This window comes from Conger conger, chromosome 4, assembly GCF_963514075.1.
Source record: "Conger conger chromosome 4, fConCon1.1, whole genome shotgun sequence".
Taxonomy (NCBI): Eukaryota; Metazoa; Chordata; class Actinopteri; order Anguilliformes; family Congridae; genus Conger; species Conger conger.
The window spans coordinates 42,556,299-42,577,001 of NC_083763.1; the positions used below are offsets into that span (position 1 = coordinate 42,556,299).

Here is a 20,703-nt window from a genome sequence, read left to right on the forward strand (position 1 = left end):
CTAGGTACAGAATAATTTAGTGAAAAATTTAAAACTAGATTATCATTTTGACCACTTACTGAAATATCAAGGTACTCAAAAACCACAGTATATTCAAAACAAAAGCAGCCACATAGCTCAAGACCCATTGTATTCATTAATTGGTGCAAATAGGCTTACCACAAACAAATGACACCACAGCTATAAAGTCATATTCCAATCGCCTTCATGAGACAACAAAACCGTCGAGTATTTGCATGTCCATAACATCCCCCCCGGAGCAATATGGGGTTAAGGACCTTGCTCGAGGGCCCAACAGCTGCATGGGCCTGCATGGGACTTGAACCACCAACCTTCCCTCATTCAACAGTCCAAAGACATGCAGGTTAGGGACTACAGATGAAAATGATCCCATTAGCTAACTCTGGCACATTTACACTGATGTGGAAACTGAACGTGTTGATTAATGTGCACTGTCCCTGGTAAATAAATAAAATAAATAAATTTAATGTACCTTAGCTGCAAAGCTACATGCTACCGCCACGGGTCGGCAGATTCCAATGAGAGAGTGAGAGAGTTCCCAGGGTATGTGTGTGTGCATGTCTCCCCCCCCCACCCCACCCTCCACCCTCTGAGGGCCCAGCGCCCCTGCCCTTCACAAACCCCCCTTGGCGGGGCCGCCGAGCCGCTCCTTACCCCTTGTGGCTGCTCCCGCTGCTGGAGCTGCAGGATGACGCTCTGGGCGTGCTCCAGCTGGGCGCTGGTCTCCTCGCACTGCTGTCTGACCGTGGCCAACTCCCGCTTAATAAGGTAGTTTTCCTCTGCCTCCTGAGCCCTTGTCACTTGTCCCTTGGGACATAATCGTTGGGTGTGAGCAACGGTGTGGATGGGCGCAACCAGGAAAAAAAGGAGGGGGGGGGGTGTTGGGGTGGGGTTCGGGATGTGATGTGCCAGCATGCCGTCTAAGGAGGGACTTATGGGTCTGATGTCGGGCGACAGCCATCTAGATTATCCATTCTCATTGGTCAGTTTCGGGTTCGGCCTCTTCCGGTTGGTTGAAATGAACGCTGGCATGCGGTTATCCTGATGTTCATGCACTGCCCCCTGTGTCTCTGAGATTCGTTCTCTCATTTCAGAGCGGGGGAAAATTACCTCACGTTTACTTTGACGTCGGGACGATAACGATTAAGGAAGTGGTCCGCATGCAATGCTAGAGGGAGCTACAGAGGTCTTGGAGAGAGGGAAAGACAGGCAAAGACAGACAAGGAGAGCGTATAGATATACCTGGATCAATCTATCTGCCAAGGAAGCACTTTCCTACAAAAAGGGGGAAAAAAACAATAAAGAAGCACACAAAAGAGAAAAACAGACCAAAGAATAAATTTCAACACGAATAAAGTGACAATACTGATTTTGACAGAATACACAGAATGTTCATTTTCCACCCTCTTATTTTGTCTATATAAATTATTGTTTGTCGTTTAGCCTGAGAATGCATTTAGTCTGTTTGGTGTTGGAGGGTGGAGAAGAAACATAGCCAGAGATGTGGTGGCACTGAAGTGTGGGTAAAATTGTGGTGAAGCAGACAGTGGTTAGCGATATAGCGGACAGTTATTAGCGAGGTAGCATACGCTGACAAATTTCAGACAGAAAAGTAGAAGACAGCCAATGATGGCCACACAAAGACAGGTTTGGTACTACTGTACTTAAACATACACATGTTAAAGGAAAGACCTTAAGGCCTTAAAGCAGCAGAAGATGCGTGCTGGTAATACTGCAATATGAGCATACGCGATCGATGTTATTTGCTAGTCAGTACGAAGCACCGAGGATGCAAACTGCATGCATCTTTGATGCAGCCCTGCGCAGGCTGATGACCTGTTGTTGCATACCAGATTAGCTGAGCATTATCAGGAGGCAGGAACCGCACTACAAATGCCAGCATGCACTGCCATCCCACCCCATCTTGCATCCCAATGAACTGGCAGCCTATCTATTTCTGGGATGTTATAGACCCACCCAAATAAATTATGTTGCACGTACAGCAGGTGTGTTCAAGTTACAGTAACTACACTTCGAAACATAAATGCCTTAATCGATTTGACTTACCTGTTCAAAATTACACTACTGTGTACAAAAAAAATCCTTCCCAAAGTGGAACCGTTTGGATTTACGCATTCATTTTATAGTATCAGGTAACAAAAAATTATTGACCTTGGCCCGAATTGTGTTTGCAAGCGTTTAGTTTGGTAAACCATACACACGGTTTGCACAGCCCAGTTAGTAAACAAGATGCATGTATTTTAGTAACCGCAGGAATCGCGTATATGCGCAGACGCACGGACACACACGCGCGCACACACATGCACACGCACACACGCACACACACATGCACACACGCACGCACGCACACACCCTGGAGGAGCGTATGCAGACGCTGCGCTGCTTTCTTGTGCGGACGCCCATTGGCGGGACGGACTGTAACAGGTGATATGGAGGATGAAGGGCAGAACCAGAGCAGAACTCACTTTCTCCAGGGTATCAATCCTCTGTTTCAAAAGCCGGTTCTCTGTACGGAGCCTCTGTAAGACAGAGTATTTCACACTGTCACAAACAGGAAATGACACCAGCGTTGTTATACAGCGGCTAAGCAACTGCGTTTTTAACCCATTATGGACTAAGGCGCCCAATAGAAAACCCATAGTAACCCATAGAAAGGCCTAGGAATCACAATGCATTTCAACGGTCATATCTCTTGAAAAACTCTCAAATTATCAAAAACACTGGCGTTGCATCTGTATGAGATCCGAGATGTAACGTGCAGGTCGAATCCATCTGTTATGGGAGATGTAACGCGCAGGTCACATCCGTCTCTTAAGGGAGATGTAAAAGCAGGTTGCAGCCACGCATAAGGGGTTAAAATAACTTCACTTTCGCAGCAGCAAGCAGAGAGGAAAATCAGGGCCATCTACGAAAAAGCAGGTTAAACTATACATTGTTTTAGCTGCCGATTTGGTACTGAAGTGAAGGCGCTGGAATAATAGGAGCCAATAAATCTAAGTAGAACAAATAGACTGCAAACTGAAATGGACCAACAAAGCATTTTTCTGTATTGTCCCCACAGGTGGGGTAAAAGAGACATTCTAGCTGAAATACAGTTCAGCTGTCCTGAATGCAGTATCCATTCGCTTTCCTTGTGTCCACGGTCACTGATATCCCCACAGACCACAGTGGAGGACTCACCTTGATTTCTACCTGTTCCTCCATCTCCTTTGTCTTGATTGTAGTATAGTCCTTTTCTAACCTAATAACAAAATATCAGAATACATTATTAAACGCCACAAAAGCCACAGGAGGAATTTCACCCTATTCTACTCTTTCACACATACAAGTGTGGTAATTTAACCCGCATTGTTAGTAATGAAGAGAGCACATAGGATCCCCAATATTCTATTCCAGAATGTTCTTGCAGTGAAATGCAGTTTATTCATTTTCAGGTATTTCAGGTGTACACAGTTTCAGAATTTTGTATTTAGCAGACTTCAGCTGCATGTCTTTTAGTTAGTCAATTAAAATAAATGGAATGGTAAATATGGAAGGCCACCTAAATTGTGTCAGGAGTCTAGGGGTGTAATATGACATGACCCTGAGATGCACTTTGGCTCTTGTTTTCTGGCACTTTTGGCCTGCAGATTCTACCTCTACAGTAATGACGAACCCCCAACCACAGCTCGGTCAAATACGTAATTGTTTTGGATTCAAATACTTTTCTACGCTTTACTGAGCTTGTCCGGAGTATTGGAACCGATGACAGGCTCTGAAAAATTGCAAGCCCCTCCTTCTCTTCCTCTTGGGTTGGTTTTTAATCCAAAACAGTTACGTATTTGGCCCAGAACCAACAGCGAAGGAAACCTACTTCTTCATCTTCTTGGCATTGTACTTCACTTGATACGCGATCAGGATCACCCTGTCAGGGCCGCTGTCCAGCTGGTGTGGAATGACCTTCTGAAAGTGCTAGAACAAGTACAGGAAAGCAAGGATGCATCTCGAGCCCTTAGAACTATGGTTCTAGCCGACATTTTAGACAAAAATGAGTTAGTGTCATAAATACAGTATGTTGTTTCTTGAAACTGAATATGTGTGAAGTTTTATACAAAAATATGGTTTAGAAGTGTGAACAAATGCACAAATCTAAGAACCACTCAGAACGCAGAGAGAACCTTATAATTCCAAGGTCTGTTACTGTTACGGTTCTCAAAGGAACCAAACTGAAACGGACTGAAAAGAAATCGGCGAGTTGGCCTCGGAGAAGGCGAGCAGGGAAGGACTGTCTTGTCGTGGAAACCGGACGGCCAGCGGCTCTAACCTGTAACATCCCCTCCATGTCCAGCTGTATGAGCTCCCCCTGATTCATCTGGAGAATGGCCAGCCCCACACGGAACACTATCTCCAGGCCCTGCGGATGGAGAAGGACGCAAAGCCGCTTCATCTCGACGCAGTACCCAAATTCTGTCACCAGGGGGCACCCCTGAGCTACTTTCACACAGAACCACTGAGACACGGTCTGACATTCAGTTCAACTCGATTCAATTCCATTTCATTTGTGTAGCGCTTCTCACGGAAGACTTCCACAAGGACGGCGTAACAGAAGACAGCATTGTAAAGCATTGGACAACAACAGTTCTATGGGAGACATTATTGCGGTTTCAACTTCATAAAGAAGCTTTATTTAAGCTTTATTTATTGCTTACTCAAGTAGTTTTCCTTACTGCTACCACAACACTGCACAGTTGCCCACACTTCTGCCTGGGATATTCTCCGAAAACCTCCGCTGAGGGGTCCTGGCGACTGACCTCGCACATGAATATGTCGAAGATCCTGGTGGCGACAGGAAGGGGGAAGGAGGTGAGGAAGATGGTGAGGAACCAGGAGGAGGCGTACATGGAGGTGTGGAAACTCTGGGCCTGGAAGTGCTGGTGGAGCTCTGGGAGCTGCTCCTGCGGGAGGAGACGCGATAATGAAGATTATAAATAAAGATTCACATTCTTACAGGAAAGCCACCTAATAAATGAAGTCATGTGCATCAGTGTATAGGCTTTGGGGGAGAGCCAGATTCCATAGACGACCAGTGTTGTGTTACCTGGATCATGCACTCAAACTGGTACATGCAGAGTCCCAGCTCGGCCATGCTGGGCTTGAAAAGCTCCCTCAGTCTGTAGTCCTGCATCAGCTTCACAAACACACAGAAGGCCTCCTCCTCCGGCATCTGTGCACAGACGAGACTACACAGTACTGTACTGTGCAACACTGTGCTGACTACCCTGTACTGTACTGTACAACACTGTGCTGACTACCCTGCACTGTACTATACAACACTGTACTGACTACACTGCACTGTACTGTACAACACTGTACTGACTACCCTGTACTGTACTGTACAACACTGTACTGACTACCCTGCACTGTACTGTACAACACTGTACTGACTACCCTGCACTGTACTGTACAACACTGTACTGACTACCCTGCACTGTACTATACAACACTGTACTGACTACACTGCACTGTACTGTACAACACTGTACTGACTACCCTGCACTGTACTATACAACACTGTGCTGACTACCCTGCACTGTACTATACTACACTGTACTGAACAACACTGTACTGACTACCCTGCACTGTACTGTACAACACTGTACTGACTACCCGGCACTGTACTATACAACACTGTAATGACTACCCTGCATTGTACTATACAACACTGTACTATATGACACTGTACTGACTACACTGCACTGTACTATACACCACTGTACTGACTACACTGCACTGTACTAGACTGTTTGAGTCTGCAGCACATACACACAGACGTGCATTCAAGATGGCAAACATTAGCTTTCGCACAGTTAACGTTCACCAACAAATTTTTTTCCCCACAAACGTTAGCCCACACTTTGAAAAGGCAGTGCGAGGTGCAGTGCAGCCAGACTGCACTGAACAGTTTATCAATACTTAACAGCACTGTGACATGACGAGGCGTAACCTGAGCTACAACGCTGAGGAAATGACCTTTAAAAAGCTGTCAGAACAGCAAGAAGCGTATATCCTCTATGGCAGACTACCACAAGGGATGTGAGAAGCGTGAGCACGTTTCTATGTCTGTGTATGTCAGGCCTGAGGTAAATTCAATTTCTGTTCAGTCAAGCCAAAATTAAATTTGCGAAATGGAAAAAAAAAAGCCCATAATATTCAGTGATGACAATTTCAATGACAATTCATTTCCTGAAGTGACTGAACTGAAATGGAATTTACCAAAAGCTAGTGTGTGTGCGTTTTTTGTGCACGCATGTGCGTGCTTGCGTCTGTATGAGCAAGGTGAAATGGTCTCGTGTTACCTGCATGAGCAGCAGTCCGACGATGAACGCACTTCCTTGACAGTAACCGACCTCCCGGTCCACGAGAGAGTACGCCTGTGACAGGAAATGACTTTGGGTGAGCAGTCAATCAAGTGAAAGGGAAGCTCTTGGCCACGAGACACACGGTGATGCAAAGCCCTTCAACGCTTTTAGTCCCAAGAGTACCATATGGCACACAAGCGTAACTACCGTAAAATCCCAAGAGTGCCATATGGCATTCTCAACCTTGTATCTTTCCAACCAATCAAAATTACTGCTATGCAATTTTTTTTTGAGCCCCTGACTGAATTCTCAACTTTCTCAATTTTCTCAATTTTCTCAAGCAAAGCCAAAACGCTTTGGCTTGGGACTGAAAGGGTTATTAGTACTGGGTGTAGCTGCTGACATCATACTTTTCCGTACTACGGCTGAAAGAAAGTCAACCAGCTCTACACAGAATGAAGGACGGATTCGGCTGAATAATGTATATACACAAGCATTCTATTATCTTCTTGATGGCTGCAGCCAGATACCTGCCAACTCCTAAAACCCATAGCGCTCAGCTAAGTATAGCAGCCTACCCATAACGCTCAGCTAAGTATAGCATCCTACCCATAGCGTTCAGCTAAGTATAGCATCCTACCCATAGCATTCAGGACAGTATAGAATCTTACACATAGCACTCAGCTAAGTATAGCATCCTACCCATAGGGCTCAGGACAGTATAGAATCTTACACATAGCGCTCAGCTAAGTATAGCATCCTACCCATAGGGCTCAGGACAGTATAGTATCCTACACATAATGCTCAGCTCAGTATAGCATCCTACCCATAGCGCTCAGGTCAGTATAGTACCCTACACATAGCACTCAGGAAATATCCTACTGATAGAATGCTATCCTGTGGTGAGCACTATCGATAGCATTCACAACATCCTATCGAGAGCGCTCTCTACATAGTATAGGAAGCTTTGGGAAGATGGGAAGATGGAAGTGGCTTGAAAAGATAACATAACATAAATAATAACCGATTTTGCCTGAAAAGGTTGGCAGACTTGGGCTTTGATGAGGTTCCTTTCATGTGGCCTTGCATGGCGAGTGACCAATACTCAAAAACAACACCCACATTTAGGACAAACTAAGCTAACTTGTGTAAAAGAAATAAAATGGAAAAAAAACATTTTTTAGATTTTCTGCTGGCCTGCCTTCAAAACCAGATTAACACCAAACCTGAATGTTTGCTTACCTAAAGGCAATACAACTCCAAAGGGTGGCAGTATAACTAAAGCAAAGCACTAGCAATCTTAGCTGTGAATTAAACTTCAGAAATGAAATGTGTTTGGAATGCAGTAACTGAAACAGATGCAACCAAAACAGGAGTGGGTCTTTTTGAGGGACGGTGTCAGAAGGCCATTGTGAGGGACAGGGTCAAAGGGTCTTTATGAGGGGTGGTATCAGAGGCCCTTTATGAAGGATGGTGTCAAGAGGGCCTTTATGACAGACAGGGTCAGAGGGTCTTTATGAGGGACGTGTCAGAAGGCCATTATGAGGGACAGGGTCAAAGGGTCTTTATGAGGGATGGTGTCAAGAGGGGCTTTATGAGAGACAGGGTCAGAGGGTCTTTATGAGGGACTTGTCAGAAGGCCATTATGAGGGACAGGGTCAAAGGGTCTTTATGAGGGATGGTGTCAAGAGGGGCTTTATGAGAGACAGGGTCAGAGGGTCTTTATGAAGGACGGTGTCAGAGGGCCTTAACAAGTGACTCACTTTCATAACGTTAAAGAGCACCTCTTGGCCCAGGCTGTCCTTCTCCTTGAAGAACTCGTGCTCAGGGTACGTCCGGGCGATATCTCTGCGGATGAGCTTCTCGCAGGGTGACGACATCTTCAGCAGCTCTGAGTACTGGTCCTTAATGGGCATGTTCTGGGCACTGCACAGCAGCTGCCACACTATAGCCCTGAAGTGGTGTGGTATCCCTTTCCTTACCAGATCCTATGGGGGACACATCAACAAATGCTTTAACTATAGCAGTGGATGCTAACAACGGTAGCACAAGATGCTAACGACCATAGCCCTGGATGCAAACAACTGCAGCACTAGATGCTAATGACCATAGCACTAGATGCTAACAACTAAAGCACTGGATGAAAACAACTGTAGCATTGGATTCTAACGACTAGCAATGAATGACATACAATTATAAAATTGCCTGTTACACTATAATTCATTCTGACAAGGGTTAGGGATTTGAAGCAATTTATGTATTCAGACAGTGTTTAGCCAGCATTGAGATATAGGGCAACAAATATCTGTTCTGGATTGCCTATCAGTTGGGAAAATGTGTTACAACAGTTTCTCAAACATAAAAAATCTCTCCTTGATTAGATGAAAGCAAGGAAAAAAAACCCAATTCTCGGTGCTGAAAGTAAGCTCATGCTTTCTGTACAGTGCGTACCTCAAATGTCAGAAATGATACAATTTTGTGCCGCTATATTTATCCTCGACGGCATCAGCCAATTTTTCCTCTGCAGAAGAGTGGATGTTATTCAGTTAGTGAATCATTAGAGGAGGAAACGCACTGAGAGAGAACTGCCAAGTATGACTATTTGGTGTTAAACAAGTTTAGCTTTTGGGTTTTAACTGTGTCTGGATCTGGAATCCCTGAAGGAGACCGAATTCAGCAACCCATTACTTTATTTCCCAAACCCAGAGACACCCCTCATCCTCTTCTTGACAGCTAGGGAATGCATAGTATGTTTACTGACTTTTAGCAGAAGTTATACAACTTTCAATTTTTCATAGCATCCATTTATACAACCGCACATCCTGTGCCCTCCAGATGTATTTGGACAATTTGACCATTTTAGCTATACAGTAATCAAGGGTTCAGATCAAAAGCTAATGAGACATCACCTTTTACTTACAGTGCATCCGGAAAGTATTCACAGCGCTTCACTTTTCCCACTTTTTGTTATGTTACAGCCTTATTCCAAAATGGAATAAATTCATTTTTTTCCTCAAAATTCTACACACAACACCCCATAATGACAACATGAAATAAGTTTTTTTTTGAAATTTTTGCAAATGTATTTAAAATAAAAAACCAAGAAATCACATGTACATAAGTATTCACAGCCTTTGCTCAATACTTTGTTGATGCACCGTTGGCAGCAATTACAGCCTCAAGTATTTTTGAATATGATGCCACAAGCTTGGCACACCTATCTTTGGGCAGTTTCGCCCATTCCTCTTTGCAGCACCTCTCAAGCTCCATCAGGTTGGATGGGGAGCATCGGTGCACAGCCATTTTCAGATCTCTCCAGAGATGTTCAATCGGATTCAAGTCTGGGCTCTGCCTGGGCCACTCAAGGACATTCACAGAGTTGTCCTGAAGCCACTCCCTTGATATCTTGGCTGTGTGCTTAGGGTCGTTGTCCTGCTGAAAGATGAACCGTTACCCCAGTCTGAGGTCAAGAGCGCTCTGGAGCAGGTTTTCATCCAGGATGTCTCTGTACATTGCTGCATTCATCTTTCCCTCAATCCTGACTAGTCTCCCAGTTCCTGCCGCTGAAAAACATCCCCACAGCATGATGCTGCTACCACCATGCTTCACTGTAGGGATGGTATTGGCCAGGTGATGAGCGGTGCCCGGTTTCCTCCAAACATGACGCCTGGCATTCACGCCAAAGAGTTCAATCTTTGTCTCATCAGACCAGAGAATTTTGTTTCTCATGGTCTGAGAGTCCTTCAGGTGCCTTTTGGCAAACTCCAGGCGGGCTGCCATGTGCCTTTTACTAAGGAGTGGCTTCCGTCTGGCCACTCCACCATACAGGCCTGATTGGTGGATTGCTGCAGAGATGGTTGTCCATCGGGTTCTTGGTCACCTCCCTGACTAAGGCCCTTCTCCCCCGATTGCTCAGTTTAGATGATGGATGATGGAGGCCACTGTGCTCATTGGGACCTTCAAAGCAGCAGAAATTTCCCCAGATTTGTGCCTCGAGACAATCCTGTCTCGGAGGTCTACAGACAATTCCTTTGACTTCCTGCTTGGTTTGTGCTCCGACATGCACTGTCAACTGTGGGACCTTATATAGACAGGTGTGTGCCTTTCCAAATCATGGCCAATCAACTGAATGTACCACAGGTGGACTCCAATTAAGCTGTAGAAACATCTCAAGGTTGATCAGTGGAAACAGGATGCATTTAATCAATTTAACCAATTTTGGAATAAGGCTGTAACATAACAAAATGTGGAAAAAGTGAAGCGCTGTGAATACTTTTCCGGATGCATATTTTTGTGTGTATTGCCATTATTGAACAATAGAACTTTGTGTTCAACCCCAGACATTTTTGGGATGAGCATTTGGGATGAATGGCTTTACAGGTGTTTTGAATTGCCCAGGTGTATCATGTTGCATCATGTTGGCACACATAAAAGACCGGTTTGATCCAGACATGGCAAAGTTGCTTTCTGACAGCTTTTCAAGTCCTTCAAGTTCCTCTTAAGCCAGTGCATGAAAACCAACATGAAGACCAGAGAACTGTCTATAACTAAATAAACTGCCATTTTGAAGATACAATAAAATTAGCAACAGAAAAATTATTAAAACAAGGAATTTTGTTGAGAGAAAGGAAGAGCCAGGAAAAGGCAGAGAGCCAGATAGTTTGAAAGTGAGTAGAAAGGGTGAAATCAAAAATATATCTCAAGAGTGTGGGGTTCCACAATCTACTGAAGACAGAAAAATACAGAGACTGTACGGCAAGGTGCAAGTCACTTATCTGTAGCAAGAACAGACAGGCCCCAATTGGAATTTGCAATGAAATACAAATATAAGCCACATGAGTTCTGGAACAAGGTTTTATGGACAGAAGAGACCAAAATAAACATCTATGAAAACGTGGTTTTAGTAAGCCTATTGTTTGGCCTATGTATGACGTTTTTTGTTTTTTTTCTCTCAACCTTAACTTTCATTGGCACAACTTTGGTCTCGTGTTGACAAACATGACTGCAAAAGACTGCAAAGTTGATCAAAATCCAAGAATCACTTGATAATGATAATTTCTTATATATGCACTAAGAAGGGATTGAATAAACTAAACAGCTGAGAAGCCACCTACTTTGGGGGGGGGACTATGAACAAAAGGGGATGTAATTCCTACATGGATCACCCAAAATGGATGTACATACATTAATGGTGACAAATTAAAGGTGACAACCTCATTTTCATTGTTTCAATTCCAATATCCAAGAGTACAAAGCCAAAAGAACAGAAATTGCCCCACTTTCCAAATACTTACTGACCTGCATATAAATCTGCAAATGTATATTAGAAATGCAGCCAGACGTATTAGGGAGCAGTTCATAATGCAGCAGGAGAATGACCTGAAACATACTGCACACTTAGCTACAAAAGAAAAGAACTTAGTTCATAAGAAAAAGAGGAAAATGTTGAGGCTGAAAGCAAAAAAAAAAAAAACCTGACAACAAGCAACAAGTTAATAGGCTGGCAAAGCATCACAAGTGAAGAAACAAAGAGTGAAGTGATGTCAGTGGAATGGGGGTTTGGTGTAGCTATTGCAAGGGAGGGATTTGCACTGAAAAACTGACTTTTTCCAATCACGATTAATCTCATTATCTAGCATTTTACCTCTGACATTATTTTGCTTTGCTTAATTACATTCCTGGTTTCTTAACCCATCGGTAGAAATCATTTTGCGTATCTTTTCCTCTTTTTTAAGCTGCAATTCTTTCCCAAGTATAAAGCATTTCAGCTATGATTTGTTAAAGGGGACTACTCCTGGGGATTGAACCTGCAATCACTGGGATGCAGGTCCAGTTTATTAATTATTATACTAGACTGGCCCTCAACACCTCAGCTGTTGTGGGGTGACTCTCCCAAATCTTTCAATATCCATAAGTCCAGACACATGCACAGCATCATGGGATATCACGAATGCTCTACATATAATGCACAAACCCAAAGGAATTTGTCTTGTGCAAATATTAAGTTTTAGTTGTTTATTTACACAGCAAAAAGCCTTGCTGGGAAAAAGGCCATCACACTATCTCACATGTCTCCCCCTCAGTCAGAACTCTCAGGAGAGGGAGAGACGACATGAGGATTGTATTGGGAAGTTTCCTGTCCAGGACATGGCGGAGAGAGTGAACCAAGTTACTGCAGAACGCAGTGTGGACAGGACGTATGAATGTCGGAAGAAAAAAAGCACGGCAGGCCTGGGATAAAATTAGTCTGACACGGGTGCACAGCGAGGGCCGAACCATTTCAGGATTTTCTGGCAACTGCTCTTAAGTATTGAATTATCTCAATCATACTGCATCTTGGTCATTTTTATAAGCACCAGCTATAGCCACAGACACAGATTTCACTGTGTTCCAGTACAGGAGTGAACCAGTGTAATCTAGAGCTGTCAAAAAACTAAAATGAAAGTAATTGGTAGGAACAAAAAGCAGCACGCAGAATGTTGTGAGGCCCCCTGATCTAACAGAAAGCAGCCTTGTGATATGAGAGAAGGTTTCGATTTTAGTATGCACAGTCCCATAGAGGCACATTCGACAGCTACATCCTCAGTAGGCTAAGAGTTGACACTGGAGGAGTGGGTAATGAGCAATTACACTGGCAGAAAGAGGACACTCTTGATTGGCTGACAGGTGGCCTTATTTGGTAAACAGGAGAGATAGTCTCCGATTCCGCCGCACGACTAGTTGAATATTTAAAGAGACAAAACCAGACAGCTGAACTGCGGAAACATCACAAAGGGAAAAGCGACTGGCTTACATTGAGTTGGAACAGCCCAAAATATTCCCCGAATCACATTTCCCACTCTGTTCGATGGTACACTCGGTTGTTGGAATGTTTGCTAATGAACAAAACAAGAATGACGCGACCTGAAATCATGTGGAGCTCGCTGCAAAATGTTTTACTAGTAATTTTCCAGTCTTAATGTGACAGTAAATGTACAGGCAGGGAGTAATCATTTTCAAAGGGAGAAAAATCACTTGCTTCACCACTCGTGGGGGGCTTTGAAGATTCGAACAGCCCGACTTCAAAGCAACAAGTGAAGACTCGCAACGCAAGTCCCACACGCTGCATTTTTACGCACGTATTCGCCTATTTATTTCGTTATACCTTGAGCTGCTTCTCCCTCTTCTTCCGCACGTCCTCCCAGTCGTTGACGATGCGGCCCCAGAGGAGCCAGGAGTCCTCCTCCAGGTGGGAGAGGTTGGAGGAGGCGGAGGAGCTGGACACCAGAGAGGAGCCGCTATTCCGCCGCGAGCCGTCCACCGAGCGCAGGGACTTACTGTCGGTCTCCAGGAGCCTGAGAGAATAAACATTACATTACATTACATTAATGGCATTTGGCAGACACTCTTATCAAGAGCAACGTACAGTTGATTAGACTAAGCAGGAGACAATCCTTAGCACCCAGACCGCACATCCACACCCACAAACACACCTTCTGACCTTTCATTTACAGTGGCAGAATAAGTATAATACACTGAGAAAGGAAGTCACATTGCAACCGTAACACAAACTGTCAATCCATTTGCAGCCAACCCTCCTGTACACCGAGTCATTTTCCCGACATAGAAACAGCAGTATATAGTCTGGGAGAATGAGCGCAGGCCAGACATCAAACACAACATTAGGTATTCCACAGCACGCAAGCCTCTGGAGTTTGGAAGAAAAGGCATCACACATCACTCCGTCTTGACATTTAACGGGGCTAATTCCCTGAAAGGAACCAGCCATGACTGAGTATGAAAACCAGCGGTTTGGTTGGGAATCCAGCAGTTCAGTAGGGAAACCAGGGGTCTCAGGAGAGAAACAAGGAACCTGGACAAAGATGTGAACAAAGGTGGGAATACCGGCCTTTTCATATTGCCGCTATTCTCACCCACAGCGGTGAGATATAACAAGCTAACCAGCACGTCTTAATTGGAAGGACATTTCATGTCGAGGTCCCAAATAAAAGGCCTAAAAGAGCAGAGGTCAGATTCGCAAATCCGAATGAGTCGTTTTATTGCCATTTCCGCAGAATATTTCCCACAACCGTCTGCTTGCACGCACAAATGGACACACTCGGCACAAAAGGGAGACGCTGCTAATGTGCTCCATACAAGAGATGCGCTAACTAGCTAGCTAAATGTTCTCACAACATTACTGGAATGTTTACTGAATGTTGTAACATTGTGAGTGCGAGAACTTTTTGTGTCAGCTGGAAGGCGTTGGACCTGGGGTTTTGATTTTGGTTTTTCCATACTTCTTTATTTTATCCATATGTATTTTTTCCATTCAGATGGGGGAAAGATAGGTCACAGATAGAGCTGGGATCACAGTACAGAAAGAGGTATTGAGGGGTGGGGGGACAACAAGGCTGTAGCCTATTGGTTAAGGTACATGAGTGAGACGCAGAGGGTTGGTGGTTCAAGCTCCGTTGTAGCCATGATAAGATCCATGCAGCTGTTGGGCCCTAGGGCACTTAACCTCACATTGCTCCAGGGGGATTGTCCCCCTCTAATCTAATCTAGTCTAACTAACTGGAAATCACTTTGGATGAAGGTGCCAGCTAAATGACTTTAATGTAATGTAATATAATGGATGTACATAACGCCATAACATCTTGTCTGCCCTTTTTTCTAAAATTAGCAAAGGGCCAGGTGTACTAAGCCTTTCGTGACCATTTTCAGCACATGACGCATTCTGCCCAGGAAAAATGCATTGCATGTATCAAACTAGCGCACGGGACTGGAACCACACTGGAATGCGTGTCATCTTCCTGAGTTAATGGATATGCATTTAAGGGTGGATCAGGCAAATAAAGGGCGGAGATATTATACATGTGGCTGATTATGTATTCCCTTGAATTTACTAAAGTTCACGCAATTAACCAGGGTTGTGTGTGAAATTTCTCCACCTCTAAAGAGCAGGCGTAAACCGAGGCACAAGCGAGACAGACACAGGTATAGGCTCTGAAGATGCACAGAAATAATCTTCAACTGACACTTTCAACTCCCAGAGCAAGAAATCAAACATTATTCAAACATTATTCACATTAAATATCAATAATTGTATTCATAGTATGAATAATTAAAGCAGCCAAGCAACAATAAGGCTGGGAGTTAAACACTAAATAATGCATTAAATTACCTAATATCTCATGCAAAGCAGTGGGAAGTGTTTGAAGACATGTTTTTTGCCTTTAACATAACATTGTTAGAAACATATCATGCTCAACAGGCATTGTTAAAATAATAAAAACAGGGTTGTATGTTTGTTTGTATTAGTTATCCTCCAAAATAATCACGGAAAAGAAGCGGTCAAAGACTGCGCTTCTGGGAGAAATAAAATATGTCCCGGAATCTCCCACACAACATTCCCATTCTATCTGAGCAATAGTCAAGCTCACTGCAACGTTGCATCTCGCATTTTGTATGCCACAGCTGGAATATGAGCACATTTTTTCCTGCGCTGAATACGCTTTCACCCTTCCCAGATATGGACAATTGATGCTTACGAGCCATTTTTGTAAAATTGTTAAAGTATTTTAGTGCACTAATCTATTTACAGTTACTGTTTTGTTAGTCACCATAAAATTATTTCTTTTTTAGAGAGACAAAAGGCAGCTCTTCCAAAAAGAGGGAAAGGCAGTCGCCACCCTGCAGCGTCAACATTTCCAAAATAAAATGCAGCTTTTAAAGAGCCGTATCATTCCAACAACCACAGTCAACAGAGAGGCACCATCTAGCCTAGCGTGCGACAAACTACCCATCTCCTATTGGAAGATGATAGAAAATTTAGTTTCAGTCAATTTCAACTTGCACATTATTGTGGTCCACTCCACATTTCCATGTATTTACCTCCTACAATTACCGTTATATACATTTTGTTGTATAAAATGTGTGATAATAGACAAAAAATGTATGAAATAAAATCACACATATAATTAACCCTCTAACTAGTAGGTTTTTATGTAGTTTTGTTTCTTCAAAATTATACACTCTACAGTGTTCTAGAACTGTTGCATTCAGTTACTAGTATCTTACACCTCAAAGGGTTAAACCTTAAACACACAAAGGAGGTTAAATATAGAGCCAAAAACCCAAAACAAGCAGGATGACAATGCGCATAACTCATAACTCGGTGAAGGAACCCCTTCTGACAGGTTGAACTGAAACGGCAGAAGGAGGTGGGTGAATGCGGGGCTGGACACCCCCGGGGATGAACGGTTAACAGCAGGCAGGCACTGCGAAGCTGGGGATTCGTAACCGAATCTTCTGCGAGAGAGCGGTACGGCGCACCCCTCTGCCACAGCAGGCCGGAGCGGCCAATGGCAGGGAGACACAGGCTCGGAAACCTGATCTCGGAAAACAGGGGGCGCTGCTCCTGTAATGTCACAGCAGAGCGCGGAGAGGGCTAGCATTACGCCCTAAACTAGCCTGGGTGGGCTGGGATTCTAGCGCACAGGGCATGTTAAATACTCGGATTTAGCATTAGCAGTCACGGCTAGCACCTGTTTGTATTTGTATTGTATTGCCATTCCAAAGAAATACATACAATGAGCTCCAATTGGCACCCTTGATAAAAATGAAGAAACGAGTTGCATATAATAAATAACACAGATAATAATCTATTTTATTTTATGTTCAAACATAGGGTAGAACTATACAGTGCAGTACAAGTATTTTGACAGTGACACATTTTTTGTTGTCTTCACTCTACACTCTAGAAAACAGTTGATATAAAACAATCACAATGTGGTTAAAGAGCAGACTTTCAGCGACAATTTAAGGTTTTTTTTTAAAAAAATTTTAATTTTTTCCCACCCAATTTTACCAAAGGTAATTGGACAAATGAACACAAACTGAAATAAAGTCATCGTGTTCAATATTTCATCGATGACTGCCTGAAGTCTACGACCCATGGACATCACCAGATGCTGGGTATCATCCCTCACTCCACTGGCCTGTGCTGCAGCTCTCTTCAGTTCCTGCTTGTTTTGGGGGCCACTTGCCTTCAGTCTTGTCTTCAGCAAGTGAAATGCACGTTCAATTGGATTGGGGTCAGGTAATTGACTTGGCCAGTCAAGAACATCCCATTTCTTGGCTAGAAAAAAAACTCCTTGGTTGTTGTGGATCATTGTCCTGCTGCACGATGAAGAGTCGTCCAATCAGTTTTGCTGCATTTGCTTGGATCTGAACAGACAAGATGTCTCTGTATACTTTGGCATTCATCCTGCGGCTGCTGTCAGCAGTGACATCAATAAACACAGGTGAGCCAGTTCCAGGGGCAGCTACACAGTGATCTGTTGATGGTCGTCTTTGACACACCTCCAATACACTGGCCTACCAGGTCGTTAGCCATAGCTGAGCTCACCAACGTGTTCTTTCTTCTAAACAATGTATCAAACAGTTGATTCTGGACACACCAAACTTTTTCCATTATGATGGCCTGCTTTACTGACACTGACAATTCTTGGGGCCTCATGTTAACAAACAACAGCAGACTCCAAATGCAGATGGGACTCCTAGAATGAACTCTAGACCTTTTACCAAATCTTTCATGCATGAACTAACAATGAAACTTAACACACCCCTCCAAGAACCATTTAGGCAGTCAATTGTCCAATTACTTTTGGTCACCTAAAATTGGGAGGGAGTATGTATAAAAACATCAAATACCCCAGTTTAGGTTTTTGTATCTTGCCTCAGTTGGTGTCTCTTCTCCCGTACTTGTTTTCTTCTCGCCAGGAGGAGCCACACCCCTTTTATCGAGTTCTCAGGTCATACTCAATTTCCACTTGAGCGCACAATACATCACACATTTCACCAAGACGGCCAGTGGGACCATAATTATTTTTGGATATGGGATTTATTATAATAACACTCCTAGGCAAACCAATATTGGAAGGCATGTGTCATGTACACACCGGTCCTGGAAATGGACCGTAACACAATACACCGGACAAGCTTTGTAAAGCATAGAAAAGTATTTGAATCCAAAACAATGAACTAAAGTACTGTATTTGACCCAGGTTGGTTGCACAGTCTGTTAAACTGCCATCGAATGATGTGGATAACAGATGGTGATTACATTCTGAGCCCTGGAGGACTGTAACAGGGTAAGACCGAAGCAATTCATATATTTTTCAGAGGACGGGGGGAAACTCCTACACCTTCTTGGGATAGATCAAGCCTCTACCAAGTGAACTGAGACAGTGAAAATCCAAAACAGTGAATCCAACACATTTAATTTCATATGGTCTTTCACAGCCTGGCTGAATTTATTCTACAATCTCTATTCTTGGCACAAAATTTTTTTTTTTTTATACTGTATGACAATATGGAGTCCCCAGACAGCATGGGTTTAATAACAGGTAACCAAATGAGCTGTAGCCAAGAGGGGCTGAGGCTAGACGTACCTGACGCAGCACACTTATGTAACAAAAGTGTACAAATGTGGACGTGCTCTGCATTTTGAAAACACAAGGAGCCAATTCCACAAGCATGCAAGCACAGTAGCTTGGCTAATTATTTGCCAGAAGTCAAACAGAGGATAGGGTAGTTTCTGGCTGAGAGCAACAGACAAAATGCACAACAAAGTAAGCTTTTAACCGCAGAGATATCCATTAAAAGAGAGAAGCAGACCCACAACAGCTCATGCGAAGACACCGGGGGAGGGGAAAAAAGATAAGTAAAGGCACAGCTAGCATGGGGACGACGGGTACATTTCACCGATATGAAGGTCCATGGGACTCTGCGTTATTGGCACGTGCGCCATTCCGGCTCTTAAGTTGCAACAGTGGGACCTCTAGGAGACAAGACGTCGCGGAAGCTGCTTACCACGAGAGACTCATGACTCCTTCCTCATGCCTTTGTGATCCTCTCGACAGCGTGTGAGGAAGACGGGGAGCCGAGCGAGCGCTGACACTGACGGATTGGCTGTCGCAGCGGCACGGGCTGAACCACGGAGCGCAGGCAAACAGGGTAGAATATATTCTCTCTATCTCTCTCTGTCTCTGTCAGTCTCTGTCAGTCTCTCGCTCTCCTCTCTCCCCCACTCTCTCTATCTCTCTCAGGGTACAAAGGCCTTCACCACTACACACAAATACAGCCCTATATCAATCAGGGCCTGCACGTGTGTCTGCTTTGTTTGATTTTATTCGCAATAATTGTTAGGGGTGCCAATAAATTTGCCGCCTATGGTTTTCAGAAAAAACTGTGAAACATGGTAAATGCACTGAGATAATAGTATATAGTTTTCCCATGTGTTTGAATTTAACATATACAGTGGGCTCCAGAATTATTGGCACCCTTGATAACTAAGCACAAAAAGTGCTGTAAACAAACAAAAAATTGTTATTGACATGAGAATCATTTCTTTAAACATGAGTAAAGTACTGCGCTTTATTAATGAATTAATGAAATCAACCAAAGTGTTATATATTTTAAATAAAATACATATTTCCACCCCTGGTTTAATACTTGGCAAAGATGACAGCCATGAGTCTTTTCTCATAATCAGTGATAAGGTTAGAGAACAAATTTTGTGGAACAAATTCTGGAGCCCGCTGTCTATCCAGTACCCTTTAAGCCAGCTCCTCGCTCTCTCTCTCGCTCTCGCTCTCTCTCAGAGGACAAAGGCCTTCACCACTACACACAAACACAGCCCTAAATCAATGGGGGCCCCAACATGTATATGCTCTCCATTCAGAAGAATTCCAGTAAACATCCTTCCTCTCCCACAAATGCACAGAAGCCTATTTCTACTCTATAACCCTTGATATCTGCTCAAAACTATAATTTCAAGCACCTCATCACACCGGCCCAACTGGCCCGTATCATCACAGAAAGCCTATCAGAATAAATTCAAATTTCTTACTTTCATTACTGCTGTTGTAATGAAGAAGTAGAAAAGAAAGAATAGATGTACAGCATTTTCAAAAACATGCCAGTTGTAATCCATTTCCTATCTTTTCCTAAATGCAGATGTGTAGTAACTGTGGTGGGTCACCTTCTGTGGAGTAACACATGGTGGTTGTGCATGAGAGACGCATGGCACCTCCACCCCTCAAAGCCCACAGAGAAGATAGAAGACCCATGAAGCACTGACAACAGCGGACCATTGAATAGCTTTGTGAGTTTTAGACTAGAAAAGCCAATTGTACTGTACTGTATTTGAGGTCAAGTTTGGCTGGGGAGAGAGAATAACTGCTATCTAAATGGCCTTTATAGTAGGTTCAAGCATCAAACTCCAGTCCTGGATGGCCTCATATCTGCAAGTATTTAAGGTTTACATTCAATCAGC

At 43.7% G+C, this 20,703-nt stretch overlaps 1 protein-coding gene across 3 annotated transcripts in view; it reads right to left on the bottom strand.

Moving 5' to 3' along the window:
* LOC133126221 (ecotropic viral integration site 5 protein homolog) overlaps nucleotides 1–20,703 on the bottom strand; it is a 78,769-nt gene that overhangs the window by 31,920 nt on the left and 26,146 nt on the right. The window contains exons 3-13 of one of the 3 annotated variants that reach the window (XM_061238193.1): nucleotides 13,525–13,714; nucleotides 8,144–8,368; nucleotides 6,378–6,452; nucleotides 5,120–5,245; nucleotides 4,833–4,976; nucleotides 4,346–4,435; nucleotides 3,896–3,993; nucleotides 3,223–3,283; nucleotides 2,508–2,561; nucleotides 1,264–1,296; nucleotides 676–828 (exon numbers count right to left, since the gene is read on the bottom strand). In XM_061238193.1, coding sequence (XP_061094177.1) covers nucleotides 676–828; nucleotides 1,264–1,296; nucleotides 2,508–2,561; nucleotides 3,223–3,283; nucleotides 3,896–3,993; nucleotides 4,346–4,435; nucleotides 4,833–4,976; nucleotides 5,120–5,245; nucleotides 6,378–6,452; nucleotides 8,144–8,368; nucleotides 13,525–13,714 — 1,249 coding nt within the window. The remainder of the gene's footprint in view (nucleotides 1–675; nucleotides 829–1,263; nucleotides 1,297–2,507; nucleotides 2,562–3,222; nucleotides 3,284–3,895; nucleotides 3,994–4,345; nucleotides 4,436–4,832; nucleotides 4,977–5,119; nucleotides 5,246–6,377; nucleotides 6,453–8,143; nucleotides 8,369–13,524; nucleotides 13,715–20,703) is intronic. The other 2 variants (XM_061238195.1, XM_061238196.1) reach the window with 2 other exon arrangements.